Source organism: Ursus arctos, unplaced genomic scaffold (genome assembly GCF_023065955.2).
Source record: "Ursus arctos isolate Adak ecotype North America unplaced genomic scaffold, UrsArc2.0 scaffold_13, whole genome shotgun sequence".
Lineage (NCBI taxonomy): Eukaryota > Metazoa > Chordata > Mammalia > Carnivora > Ursidae > Ursus > Ursus arctos.
The window spans coordinates 19207738-19223020 of record NW_026622797.1 but is presented as its reverse complement, the minus strand read 5'-3'; the positions used below and the strand labels follow the sequence as shown (position 1 = coordinate 19223020).

Genomic DNA, 15283 nt, shown 5'->3' with positions numbered 1-15283 from the left:
TAGGCAGGAGGAGTGGACAGGTGTGATAGGGGCTGCTTCTGTGAACCTATTTCCTTCATGTGAAAAGTGAAATGGAAAAATGTGGCTTTTCTGCAGGAATAATGACCTCTTTTTGTATTTTTATACAACTTGCATTTTTTCTTCTTTTAATTTCTTTCTCCATATTATAAAGTATTTGAGTGAGAGAAACAACAAACTGGGTTATTGCATAAAGCTCTAAAATAGATACAATGAGGCATTTATGGCTGAAACTTAAAGACTCGGTGACAGAGATTCAATATAGACATAGACTTTTGAATGCATTGCATAAACACCAAAAATAAAATAGGGAAGGAATTGCTTTGTGTAAGTGTGGTAGAAAAGATAAATAGGGACAACCTGGGAACAAGGTGACCATGACTGGAGAGCAAAGGACTGTAGTTAAAAAAAAAAAAAAATCACGAGCTTCGGTTTTATAAATAGGAACATGGAAATAAAGGAATCTAATGCTCTTGGGTCAGTGCTAAAGCTTATGTCCAATTTTAGACTCTACAACTTGAGAGAGACATGGATGGAAAGTAAAAATAGATACCTCTCCCTGAACTTTTTGTATGTTCTGGAAACTTTGTATTCATTAACACATGATTTTATAATCATGACAGGTCTTTGAGATGCATATTATGATTCCCATTTTATATAAGAGGAAACCAAATCTTAAAACACTTCAAGGTTATCTATCTCCTTATCGAGGATCCAGGATTCATATGGGGTTGATCTGCCTCCAAGACTCATCCTTTTATTCACTTAGCTGTAATGTATACCTGAAAACATGATGTAGCAAAAGGGCAAGATTACTTGGCCTCAATCCTATTGCCTAGAGATGACAGTCACTTTTTGGTAAATTTCCTTTTTCCACGTGGGTGCTATAACTATACCTGCCCAAACTGGGATTATTAGAGGTAGGGCTGGGAAATTGCTGATAAAAATGATTGCCTTTTCCTTTGAATGTTCTGTGTGAGGAAGTTCCTGCACTGACCTTGCATATAAATTTCCTTACTGCCCCCAGGGCAGGTAATGACTCACTTCGGATTGACCAGACCTGTAATACTGACTGCAGATATGTGGATGGAGGCAGGGGAGCCATAACATTTTTTAGATATGAAGTGGGAGAACCAAACAAATTAAAAGGTTGCCAGGAAAGGTTGAAGTAGCAGGGATTATTTTTCTAGGAGAAGAGAAAACTGAATTTGTGTTTGCAGAAAGACTTAAAAAAAAAAAGTTCAAACCAGCTGATATCTTTCTTCACTAAAAATGAAGAGGGAATGAATTTAGATTTCATTGTAAGAAATTTACATCAAAAAGAAGGATTTCCTGATAGTGACAGTTGTTGAAGATTGCAATGGGTTTCCAGAAGGTGCTGTGAAAACAACTTTTTTCATCATAATTCTTTTAAAAATGGGTCATTATCTTATTTGTCCAGAAGGCAGAGTAATCAGATTTCAAGCTCTCAGGGACTGGCTCACAACCCAAGGGATTTCAGTATCCTGGAGCTTGAGACTACTATGGAATGAATACCAAGGAAGGTATGTGAGGTACGTAAGTGTGAAATAAAGCAGGGGTTAAGGAAGTCTAGACCATAATACTGGTGGATCTTAAAAGCAAAAGCATTCCTTCATTAAGGAGAGTGAAGAAAATCTATATATTTTCCTTGTATGAATGTTTTCCTCATATAACTGATGTATAAATATGTAGGGATGAACCATGTTGAATGTATTTGTTTGACCAGGATAATTTATGAAGATGTAATAACAGGGTTTGAGCTTGGTTCAACGTGATGGCTGAAATGTTATTATAGCCACCAAATGGAGCTCAGATTGTTTCTTAAATATAACCTTAAATATAACCTATTTTAAGAATAGAAGAAAAAATGATCAATGTAAGGACTAGTCTTCATTCCCTGCTCTTTGTCATGGTGGCCGTTCATACAGGTGATTATGAAATCCAAGACAATTGTATTCCATAGCTTGCTTGCTCAATTAAACTTAGCTACCAAACCACTACAAATCAATCTCTTATGAACGAATGTCTGTTTATCTGGTTGGATAATAATCATATATAACTTCTTTAAAATCATATTGTAGCTTAGAAAATTCAGAGTTATAGCCATTATTTTTCTCTCTTGAGGTAGTTTTATTTTTTACCACTGTTTTCAGTGGTAAACTTTGTTCTGTATAGACAATAATATCTAGTTCTATTATGTTTAAGTTTTTTTTTTTTTTTAATTAATTTTCAAGAGATGCCTGGGTGGCTCAGTCGGTTAAGCGTCTATTTTTGGCTCAGGTCATAATCCCAGGGTCCTGAGATCAAGTTCCGCTTCAGGCTCTCTGCTCAGCATGGAGCCTGCCTCTGACTCTGCCTGACACTCCCCCTGCTCGTGCTCTCTCTCTGACAAATAAATAAATAAAATCTTTAAAAAAATTAATTTTCAAACAATGGGAATTTCTTTGTAAACCCCATGTTCTCTCTCATAAATTTCCCCATAAGTTTTGTTTGGAAGCTTAGTTTTATAGAAAATCTTGATTTGCTCTGTAATTTATTTTGTCACATAAGGTAGAAATTAAGATTTTCAACATATTTTACTATTATATTTTAGGGGCTTTGTCAGATGCCACTCTTCCCTTTCTCTCTCACGCTTTAGGTTTTAGGCAACATTGTAACAGTGATAAAGTCTGTTATAAAATCTGTTATAACATAGCAACATATAGCACATTTCCATGTTGCAGTCTTGTAGTGGTATGCCAGATGCTTCACTAGGGATCGTAATATAGAGTGTCCTTCTGTAAACCGTGAACCTTCTGCTCCAGTGGGACTTCTTACTCTTTGCCCCTAAAAATCTTTTTTTGCGGATTCTCTTTTGCTCCCCTTCACTCTGAAGGCCAATCTCTTGCTTACATTCTTCAAAGTCCAGTTGCATTCTTGTGTTTCAAAGAGGCATTCTCGTGTTTCAAAGAGGCATTCTCTGATCATCTCTGCTTTCTTATTCTGTAATTTAGTATTATGGTGTTTTCATTTCCCATGTAACATTTGTAACTTATTGTTGCTGTAGTTTGTGTGCTTGTGTCATGCTCTCACTACTGTATATAAGTCCATGTAGGAGGCAGTACGAAATGGTGATAAGCAAGAACTTCTGAGTTAGATATTAAATCCTAGATCCACCGCTCTATGACCTGGTCAAGTTACTTAACCTGTTAGAGCCTTTATGTCCTCATCTATAAAAGGGGAGTTACAACCTTTATATGGAGTTGTGATGAATTAATGAAATGCTAAGATGCATAGCACAGTGCCAGACACAAAATAAATATTCATCAATTTGAAGGCAGAGCCCATGTCCAATATTTCTTGGCAACTTTCTAAGTGCAGAGCCAGGATTTTTTTCCAAGTTGAGAGCTCAATAAACTATTTGCTAATTGAATGAAAATATGCAGCTCTCTATCAAGTCTGAGTGTTTACAATTACATGGCCCTTTTATTTTTTGAGAGTTAAGAGTCAGTTCTTTATATATTCACAGCTTCCTTCATGGTTGTGCTCGGAAGTATCTAAATAAATTCTTCAAAGTCAGGAAAGGCAAGAGGAAGCCTACACAGCAGAATGGAAGGGGGAGGGGAGGTAGAGGGTGGGCTCAGTGATGAATATTTTAGTTTCAGTTTGGCATTGTTTGCTCATGACCTGGTAGAGAGGCAGAGTACCTGTCTCCTAGTTTTCTTTCTATTTGTGGAAAATCTGTTTATATTTTAAGACCCAGAATAAAGGTACCCATCCAGCTGTATTGAGGTACAATTGACAAATAAAATTGTATATATTTGAGGTGTACTATGTAATGGTTTGATAGACATATACATTTTGAAAGGATTACCACTATCAAGTTAATTCTCATAGCCATTACCTCACATAGTTACCTGTGTGTGTGTGTGTGTGGTAAGAACATTTAATATCTATTCTCTTAGCAAATTTCGAGTATATAATATATATCATTAATTATGTATTATTATATATGATAATATATATCATTATATAGTCGACATGCTGTATATTAGATCCCCAGGGCTTATTCATCTTGTAACTGAAAGCTTGTAGCCTTTGACCGATAATCTAATTTTTTCTGCTCCTCAACCCCTGGTAACCACCATTCTACTCTCTGACTCTATGAGTTTGACCCTTTTAGATACCACACATAAGTAAGATCCTGCAGTATTTGTCTTTCTACATCTGGCTTATTTCACTTAGTATACTGTCCTCCAGGTTCATCCATGTTGCTGCAAATGGCAGGATTTCCTTCTTTTTTATGGCTAATATCCTATTGTATATATAGACCACATTTTCTTTATCCGTTCATCCATTGATAGACACTTAGGTTGTTTTCATATCTTGACTATTGTGAATAATGTTGCCATGAACATGAGAGTGCAGATATCTCCTTGAAATACTGATTTTGCTTCCTTTAAATGTATGTGTATTGTGTAATGTGTCTGTTGGATCACATGGTAGTTCTATTTAAATTTTTTTTACAGAAGCTCATACCGTTTTCCACAATGGTTGTACCAAATTGTATTCCCACCAACAGTGTACAGGAGTTCCCTTTCCTCTATATCCTTTCCAACAGGTGGCACGTCTTTAGGCAGCTTTTCCTGAATCCTAACTCATAGCACCTTTATTAGATACTTAAACTTGTCCATGTCATGTCATTAGATCTGTGCTACTAAATGAAAGGAACATGATTTTAAACTTCCTGGTGGCAATTGTCTTCCCATTTTTTATGGTCTTTGTTTCTAACATTATTATCTATATGATGAGTATAATAGGGCTGTTCTAAGAATCAAATAAGATAATGTTTATGAATAATTTTTAAAGTATAAAGACATAAAATTATAATTTATTGTTGTTCTTTCTATATTAGAACTGCTCTCATGGAAATTTATGTGCTACTTTTGAGTCTTTTAGGCATCATGAGAAAAATGGGCAGTTGAAACATGGCCCAAGCTATCAATTTCTATAATCAAGTGCTGCTATCCAAATAAGAAAATATGAATACAGAAAGTGGGACAAATATTTCATGAAACCAGTTTACCTATGCAGACATTTTATATTATGAAAACATACACATTTAATTGATTTAACTATTAAGAAAAATGAGTAGTAACCTAGGACTCAAGTCATTTAAAACTGCTCTAGTTCTAATACAAATAAGCTTCATGCCCACTGGTGAGCTCTTGCCCCTCTGTGGTTCAGTTTCCTTGTCTGTAACCTGAGATGTTTGGACAGAGTATATCTAAGGCCTTTACTAGATTTAAAAAACAAAGATTTTCTTATTTGAATGCATAGAACATTCTTGCTTACTTAGTCTTCTTGTATTTTGTTAAGGGAATAAAATAGTTTTCTGTGGTTGAAATCCAAGGATGGCACTTTAGCAATAAAGTTACAGCCCTTGTAACACCATCTTCTGACAGACTGATAGCGCTTTTGCTGAGAGAGTTGGCTAGCCATGTCTGTGTACCTTGTAGATTCTTGAATGTGCATTTACTATGGGAAAGTGGCATCTGATGTCCTTCTCAAGTCCTCTTCTGCAGACAGATGAGCATTCACTTGCCAGCTACAGTTTTCTCCCTTATAATCAGTCACTGCCTCTTGTCTGAGCCATGACGTGTTTCCAAAGTCTGTGGAGCTGAGGGTTTTGTGATGCATTAATGCTCCCATTTGGGCTTCACTGGACTGGATTAGGTGGCCACTAAATGTGGTTAAATTAAAAGGGAAATACATTAATTGATAATCTAATCTTATGAACAAAGAAATGAGAAAACTTTCTTTTCAACAATATAGGAAAATCTTACTAGGTTTCATTACAGTGCCCACAAAACTTTTATAGATGTTAAGATTTAAGTCCTAAGTCCTTTTTTAGAGGGATAATATCATTCTTTTACAATTATTTTGACTTAACTATTACTGTACATATTATATACTCTATATTGTATACTGATATTTACCTCAAAAGTTTTGAAAACTACTGCCATATTGTCTACCAAAAGTTTGAACTGCTTTCATGAAAAGTAAATGTCTTGCCAGCATTAAACATTATTAATCTTTGTAATTCTGGCAATAGGATAGGTGAAAAAAACCTATCTTTTAATGGCACTCTTTTGATAGTTAATGATATCCAGTAATTTTTTTTCATTTGCTTAGCACCCACTTTTACTTATTTTGTTTCAATTGCTTATTTGTAACTTTTGCTCCTTTCTCTATTGTGCTATTAAAACAAATGCACATTTAGCATGCATTTAGTGTTTAGAACTAGTCTAAAGATTAAGGATACATCATTGGATAAGTCATAAAAAGATGTTCTCATGGAGCTTATATTCTAGGGGGAAAAGAAATATTAACAAGTGTCAGACATATGTTCTAAAATAAAATCAAGAGATATGATCAGGATTTGCTGGGCAGTTACTTTAAGCTAACTGGTCGGGAAAGGTTTTTCAGAAGGGGTGATATTTATATTGAGACAAGATTGACAAGAACATCTGTAGAAGATCATCTTTTCAGGTGATACAAACAACTAATATAGAGGCATGAATGAGTTTAAGGTATTCCAAGAATAGAAAGACAGCTGTGGGTCTAGAGAAGAAAGTGGGCAGAGATCGAGATGGGGAAGTTGGAAGGCTCAGTCCATCTAAAGACGGTCGTTCAGGGGAAGGAGTTTTGGTATCATTCCAAGTGTGTTGGGAAGTGATTGAAGCTTTTTGAAGAGGAGGGATATAATCTAATTTCCATCTTAACCGATCACTCTATTTGTTATGTGTGGAATGAATCATTAGGAGCAAGAGTAGAAGCAGGGAGAACAATCAAGGGGTAGGGCAGTTGTCTAGGGCATGAACTGATAGTTACTTAGAATAGAGGATGCTGTCAATGGTCTGCCCAGATTCCCTGTCTGCCTCGTGCACCAATCTCCCAGCTACTGTGAACACAGGCTTTTATAAATCTCAGCTGACCCCTTCCTGGGAGGCTATACCTCCCCTGCCTTCTTATTGACCTTAACCAATGATTGATTGACAGGAGGGTTCTGTTGCCTAAAGGTGGGGCTAACTCTGTGCTACAGTTTGTGCTATAGCACTTCCTTATGGAATCAGACCAAAGCTAATCACAAGCTGAATGACATTCCTGTTTGGCATCCCTCACCTTCCTTTACGGATTCTCTTGCTTCTCTTCTCAATAGATAACTTGAACAAGAATCTTCATCTTGGCTCTGTTTTTAGAAAACCTGACCTAAGACACTTGGTTTAGGACGGCAGAAGTTGAAATGGAGAAGACTGGCTTAGAAGTATTTGAGAGATAAAGTCTGTGGAATGGATCTGGAACATGACAGAAAGAAATCGAAAGTTCCTAAACTTTGTTATTGAGCAATGTGGTGGGTAATGGCATTATTTACTAACTGTAGATGACTGGAAAGAGTAGGTTTGCAAAGTGGAGAGGGAAAAAATTCTGTTTCCGATGTGTTAAATTTGAGATGTCTATAAATGGATATATCAAAGATGCAATCGAATATTCTGATCTTTTTCTCCAAAGGGCAATCTAGACTGAAGACCTGTATTTGGGATTCAACTATAATATTCAAATGGTGTTTGAAGAATGTGACTGAATGAGTGTATTAGGGTGAGAGTAGAGATGAAGAAGAGATCAGGTCGTGGCATGAAAATATTCAAGGTTGAGCAGAGGAGGAAAATCTAGCGCATACATCGAGGAGTAGTCAGTGATTGGTAACTAAACCGTGAGAAGGTGTGTCATGGAGACTGAGAGGATAAAGTGTTTCAAGGAGGCTGTGGTCAGCTGTTGAGTGCAGCTGAGTGGTTAATGAAGATGAAGACAGAACAGATCATGAAACAGGCAACAGGGAAATTTTTGGTGACCTTGACAAGAGAAGAGTTTGACAGGAGAAGATTCTGAGGTAATGGGAAGAGTGGTAAAGGTGAGAATAGGAAATGATGAAGCAAACATATTGACCTAGGCATTTATCATTGCTGTGAATAAGACTAGTGAATGAGGTAGTAACTTTAACTTAAGTGGGGAAAAAAGTGCAAAGGTTTTATTTTTTATTTTTGATTAACACCATTAGAAGGAAATAACTGATTTTTACAAAAGAGAGGGGACAATTGCAAGAGAAATTCTTGAATAGACAAAAAGCAATAAGACCTAGTGTTTATGAGTAGGAGTTCACTCTATCCTGAGGCAGAAACACTTCAAATTTACAACAGGAGGAATGCCAGAGAAGTAAGTGCCAACAAAGAAAGCTTTGTAGATGTGGTACATGGTTAAGTAGTTTTCGTCTGATTATTTCTGTGTCTTTACTGAAACTTGAAATGAGGATCCCAGCTGAGGTGAGGGTCAGAGGTGGGGTCAGTAGTTTGGAGATTTAAGGAGGGAAAAGTAAGGATGAAATAATCATGTTAGAGACTACGAGATTTTATTTATGGAGGAAATCCAGTATAATTTCCTTGCACTAGCAAATGCCTCTTTTGGCATGAATGCTCAAGAATTTTTAATAAAACCAGTCATCAAGATTTTTAGTTTTTTCTAGACATACTTAGGTCCTCAGGTGTAGATGTGGAATAGGTAAATGGTTGGTTTTAACTAGCATTGGGGTTTTGTTAGGAAGACACAAGGCAGTTAAAGAATTCGTAAGGAAGTGATTATGACGATAGGCTATGAGATATGAGCTGGGCTTAGAGGCAAATGAGAGGGAGGATGAAAAGAAAAATAGGGAAGTGAATGGATTTGAGGTTGTGATAAGGTTGAAGAAATGTTAGAGTGGGAGGAGTAGAATATATGAGCTTGAAAGACAAGAGGGGATAAAGAGAGTGGGGTGTTTGACATCCACATTCAGAGATATTAGAAACATTTGTGACAACAAGGTCGGAAGTGTGACCATGAAAGTAGGTGGGTTATGGGAAATACTATTGGTTGTAGGGGTTGAGAAACTTGAAGGACATGGTATTGGATCCACACAGGTGTCAAAATCCCCAAACTTGGGGAAAAGAGTAGACGTATAGAAGACACTAAGATGGGGGCCAAAGTCATCAGTGAAATAGAGAAATGGGGAATGTGATATTTGCTTTATTTCATTGATTTCTTAGAGTTCTTAGTTTTTTAAAGTATATGTTAAGAATGATATCAAAATAAAAATAAGAACATAAGACCAAAATCTCCCATAATTCTCTCATGTCATCAGAGGATGGTGGAGCTTGACTAAAACATGTAGCTGCTTCTTGTCTGCTTATTCTGGCTGGGCCAGGTGTTCCATTTGGTTAGCTTACTCATCATGAATTGTTGCAGGGTTTCCTACCACCATGAGTGTCTGCCTCTTACCTGGCAGCCAGCAGAAGTGAGCCTCAAATGCAGAGGCCTTCTCATTGTGCTGGTTGACCTCCTACCCCAATGTGCCGATCTCTCCCACGTTGCTAAAAATCTGTGACAACTATTATTCACCACTGCTGTAAAATAGGGCAGTAGGCCTTCATTTCTCAAAACTTGTTTTACTGTGGATGCCCTGGTTAGATAGTTTCTCATTATCTTCTCAGTGTTGGTGGTTTGATTGCATTTGATGACTCTTGACTCCATCCAGATCTTCGTTCAGTTCCAGTTGTATTTACAAATTATTTGACAAGTCTGTCCTCTCCATTCCTTGTGACTAATGAGTCTTTATTCCAGCTTGTAAGTGCTGTGCTGCCAGGTTGTCTTGAACATCTGCTGATTGTTTCTGGACAGGGAATTATGGGGAGAGCGGAATGGATGCTTTCAAAGAGCTGGCTGCCCAGGAAGGCCTCTGCATCGCCCATTCAGACAAAATCTACAGCAATGCTGGGGAAAAGAGCTTTGACCGACTCCTGCGCAAGCTCCGGGAGAGGCTTCCCAAGGCCAGAGTGGTGGTCTGCTTCTGCGAAGGCATGACGGTCCGAGGCCTCCTGAGTGCCATGAGACGCCTGGGTGTTGTGGGAGAGTTCTCACTCATTGGAAGGTAAATCTCTTATCTCTCTGTCTGTCTGACACACACACCACACACACACACACACACACACACACACACACACACACACTTTGGCCCACATATACTTGCTCTCACAAATCTGGATTCCTGATTCCAAAGAGGGTGAGATGTGCTCTGCTGGGCTGACCCTTAACTCTGGATCATGGAGAGTAGGGCTCTCATCTTTTTCCTGTTAGACAAGAGCAGGATGGTCGATGACAAGATGATGAGACTACTTCAGAAAAAGGTGGGAAGTTGGTGCCAGAATGTTTTGTTCTGAAGAATTATTCTTTTCATGTGCTTCTGGCCTGTTCCAACCCTCCAGCCCCCAAATCACACACATGCTTATGTCTTCACACTTCCTAAACATAAGAATCTTAATGGAGTATTGGTGGATGGAGGGTAACAATGAAGATGGAAATACATATTAAGATACAAAATTTAAAGGGCTGGCTAAATGCAAGTGAAAATATGCAGTTGAACTGTGGAACTCAAAAATGTGCTCTTTTACCCGCATGGGATGGCTGAGTGATGCTTTCAGCATGGGACCCCTGAAATAGCAGGTGGTGGCTTCCAAAATTGCTGCTCTTCTTTCTAGATCATGTGTACTTGTGTGGGAATAGATTTTTGGTACCACTGTATTTTTCAAAGGGTTTTTGACATAACAGGTATCTTGTTTAATTTGCCTACTTAAAATATTGCACAAAGGAACTGCTGATTTTTTCCAAGGAACGTACTGAGTTTACCTAAATGAAAGTCTCCACTGATCCCTGACTTTGTCACACTCATCCTCCAGATTGCTTTTTCTCTTTCCATCTCCTCTGTTGGCTAGAATAAGATCTATATCTGACCTGTTGAAATACCTCAGACACTGGCCCTCTTCTCTAGGAAGCTGAGTAGTAATGGTAGGGACATCCTCTCCAGACCTTTCCCTCTGTCCTTGAACTCGTGGTAATGACTGCAATAGTAGTAACACTAATCTCATCATCATCTGGAACTAGAGATACAGGACACTTCAAAGACTTTAGAGAAGAAGGAAGGATATAAATACAACTAAATAAATAAAGAAAGGACTCTCTCATGAGGAGGTACAGAATCAAGATCAAAATATAATTAAAGATTAAGAAAATTATTGAATTTAAGTATGATTGGAACACTGTCACAAAATATCATTTTGGCTTCTTCAACATGATGCAGTTGTGTGAAGACACTTAAGAAAGCAAGTCTTAGAAACAAGTATTTAAAAAAGGAATATTATTTCCTTTATGAGTGAAAAAGAGGTAAGCAGCTTTGTCAAAGTGTTATGCAGAATAAAATTGGTAATATATGTACCAGGACAGGTGGCCTTCAGATATTCAGTCCTTTTTATTAATTTTATGAAATGACTTCTTTTATGAAGGGCACTTGTTTTAAAAATATTCTCATGTTTACCATTTTCAAAAGAACAGTTGTCTGTTTTTTCAGAATTCATTCTCTTTAATATCCACATCTAAGACACTAACTACCTAGATTCTGGAGATCTTAGAGATGTGGCAAATATGTGAGTTTTGGGATATACAGACTGCCTAATTGTGAAATATAATTATACAAATGTTCAGTGAGTAATTGGAGTATAAAAGATTCATTTCATCATTATTTAAAAGCTGAACAAAGATGGCAATGTAAACTTACCTCTCTGACTCTTGCTTACCTGCATTACAGCTGAGCTCATACAAGTATTTCCTACTCACGCATGCTTGCTCATGAAGAGGTCAGCTACATGTGATATCTACCTCTTTTATTTGTCTCTCTCTCTCTGCCCCTCTGACACATTCTAGGGAACTGTCATGACAGTGAACACTTGAACTTCTGAGGATGCTGTTCCCTGTACTAGTTATTGCCAGTGACTTAGGGAGCCCCTTGAGATGCCAAAGCTATGCCACTCTTGCTGCTTCTCTGCCTTTCTGGGCTGTGTTCTTCGAGGGTCTATCAGAGTGGTATTGGCTGTTGTTCTCATATCTTGGGGGGAAATGGCCTTTTCTTATTCTGGGTTCACGTTTATCTCCCTTCCCTGGGAGCTGAACAGGGAACCAAGCCAAGTAGTAACACTACACCATACCTAGAATTAGCTTTCCCTTTAGGTGTTTGGTTCTCCCACTTTCTGAGGGAGAAATTCTATCCCAAACTCTCCTCTGTCCCTCATGGCAATGGACATTTGGTGGGCTTGATTCTCTCATTTCTGTAGGCATGTCCAGAAGGGTTATAGTTTAACATCAAGTTGCAACTCCTAGCTACATATGCAGGGTCAACAAATATATCTCCCTCCTACTTGAAGGGGTTTCGTTTACTAAACGACGATAAACTCTTTGAGGTCAGGAGCCATTGTTTGGTTTCTTTCACAGTACGTGGTATGATTCTCTATGATTTCATAGAGGTGAAGATAAGTAAGTCATGGTTTAGATTGCAACAAAAGACATTTAGTTAAAAAAATTAGAACTTCCTGAATGAAGATTTATGTTCCCTTGGCTCCATGACTCCTCTTTTCTCTCACACTTCACATCCAGCATGAAAGGAAATGTTGTTGGTGCCACCATCCAAACATATCCAGACTTTGACAACTTATTGCCATTCTCATCGGTGCCATCCTGGTCCACGACACCATCGTTGCTCACTTGGGTTATTGTGATATCCTCCTAACTGACCCTTGCCACATCCCCCCGCCCTCCACTGCCCCATCATCTATTCTTAAGGCAAAATGATCTTTAAAAAATTTAAGTCATGTAATGTCAGTCTTTATGCACTCAATACCTCAAAATAGCTTCCCGTTTTTCTCATAAGGAAGTCTTACCATGGCTTTAAAATCCTGCTCTGTTGTTGGGGCTAAGTTTTTCATAATGGCATAATAAACTATAATAACAGAAATAGAATTTTTATTTTTTTTAATTTTTTATTTTAAAAGATTTTTTTAATTTATTTGACAGAGATAGAGACAGCCAGCGAGAGAGGGAACACAAGCAGGGGGAGTGGGAGAGGAAGAAGCAGGCTCATAGCGGAGGAGCCTGACGTGGGGCTCGATCCCAGAACGCCGGGATCACGCCCTGAGCCGAAGGCAGACGCTTAACCGCTGTGCCACCCAGGCGCCCCAGAAATAGAATTTTTAAATAGGAAGTTCTTAAAGATAATAAAAACATTCTATAGTTAATGAACGTAGGATAATGGAAAAACAAAACAAAAAGCTATATGGGCTGAGAGTTCTAGCTCTGCCACAAAGTAATCATGTGATCTTGTTTGTCATTTTTTGTTTTTGAGTCTATTTTTTTTCATACAAAAATTAACAACCTAATTAATTTCATAAAAAATTAAATAAAGACCATATATGTTGATCAAACTATGATCAACAGGAACATATTTATAGATTCATTTTTTCTAAAGTTATTCATGAATTTTATATTAATCCATTTACATTTTCTTACCCACCACTTTATTAAAACCAGGAGAATTTGTTGAATACAGCTGGTCAGTATTAGTGTCTTAATGTGGCCATGGAATGTAGCCAGCAGGCCCACAGGAAAATCAAACCTTCGACTTGGGACAAATTGAGAGAACATTGTCACCAAGTAAGTTAACCAACCAATCATTATGCAAAATGAAAGTTCCATCTTAGTTCTATGAAATTGCTTCTTTTGACATGATTCTCAGAATTGTACTTACCATATCTATAACTGTAATTTCAATGTTGATGGTGGTGATGATGAGCACATTTGTTTGGGCCTTACTATATGCCAGTCACTGTTCCAAGCACTTTGTATACATTAACTTATCATAACAGTATGATGAGAAAGGTGCTAGTATTATTCCCATTTTGATATATAGAGAAGTAAAGAAGTTGTCAAAAGTGCTGTAAAGCCAGAGATGGAATTCAAACCTAGGCAGTTTGGCTTCAGAATTCATGCTCTTAATCACTAAGTTATACTGTGTCAAGCTGTGATTGTTTTATTTAAGAGATACTAGCATTACCTTTAGTTTCCTTTCAGTTTGCTCTCTCTTCTAGAGACCTATCTTATTGTTTAGATTCGCCTTCTTTGGGAAAATCAACTGAAGTATCTCTGTAAGAAAGTTTTACATTTCTAATTTTTCTCTATTTCTTTGAATCTGTTTTCTCTCCTAGTATTAAAATTTTATATGATAATTCAGTAACGGGGCTCTTCTTTTCAAGCTGATTATTTTTTATCCTAACGTGAGACTCCACAGTCTTATTCTCTTTGCACATAGTTTTTATCTATGGAACTATACTTATATAGAAGCTAATTTGGAATAAGTGGGTGATAGTTCTCTGAAATCTTAAGTTATATTTATTAAAATTCTAATCATTAACTGATCCATTTGTTCTAATTTTTATGTTCCTTTATTTGAAGAAAGTGAAGGTGAGCATAGTTTATGTAGTTATGTGTATTAAGAGCCACCATTTATTGAATGTTTGGCTCTAATATTTGATATCTCCAGTCTTAACAACAATCCTGAAGGGTTGATTTAGGAGGTAGAGAAGTTAAACAATCATCCCAAATTCCTGAGTTTAATAAGTGGTAGAGACAAGATTCAAGCTCACTACTAAACTGTAAGATCATACAGATACATAAATATCAAATTGTAACCTCCTCAAAGTTGAACAGGTTTTATGTGCTTGTTGATTTTCTCATCATGACTAACAGTATCTGGATGTGGTAAATATTCAATAACTTTGTCAGAAAGCCTGGGGACTCATAGAGCAGCTTGTTTCATTTTGTGGTCCTTGATTTTCCTTTCACATTCCAGGATCAGTAAGTTTTACCTAGCATGGTAAAGTTTGATGTTCATCAGTCAGCCTCTACCTCTAGAATTCATCTGTAAAATTAGAACTCATTTTGTTTGTCTCTCAGGTTGTTGTGTTTTTCTAATTAAAAAATGCCTACTTGCCTATTAAACTATAGCTGAGTGTCAGTGGTAGACTCTTGTGGGAACCTATCAGCACATTCTCAGAGGGTGAGTGAGTGCTTTCTGGCTTTAGTCCTATGCCAAGTGTTGACATTATCCACCCTGTTTTCCTCATCTTGGGAAGCCCTTACAGCAGGTTTACATTCTATCTTGTTAGGCGCCTTTGGTTAAATATCTTAGGTATGCCATATTTAACTGTGTATTTCCTAGCCCCCCCCCTTATTTGGATTATGATTTCATCTTCTAATTTTCCACTATACAAAAGAAACATCCGATAAAGACCATGAA

The 15283-nt window shown here is 37.3% G+C and overlaps 1 protein-coding gene across 3 annotated transcripts in view; it reads left to right on the top strand.

Annotated features, from left to right (window-relative positions):
• GRM1 (glutamate metabotropic receptor 1) overlaps window positions 1-15283 on the top strand; it is a 390861-nt gene that overhangs the window by 99979 nt on the left and 275599 nt on the right. For all 3 annotated transcript variants that reach the window (XM_026504989.3, XM_026504990.3, XM_026504991.3), the window contains exon 2: window positions 9787-10036. In XM_026504989.3, the coding sequence (XP_026360774.1) occupies window positions 9787-10036 (250 nt within the window). The remainder of the gene's footprint in view (window positions 1-9786; window positions 10037-15283) is intronic.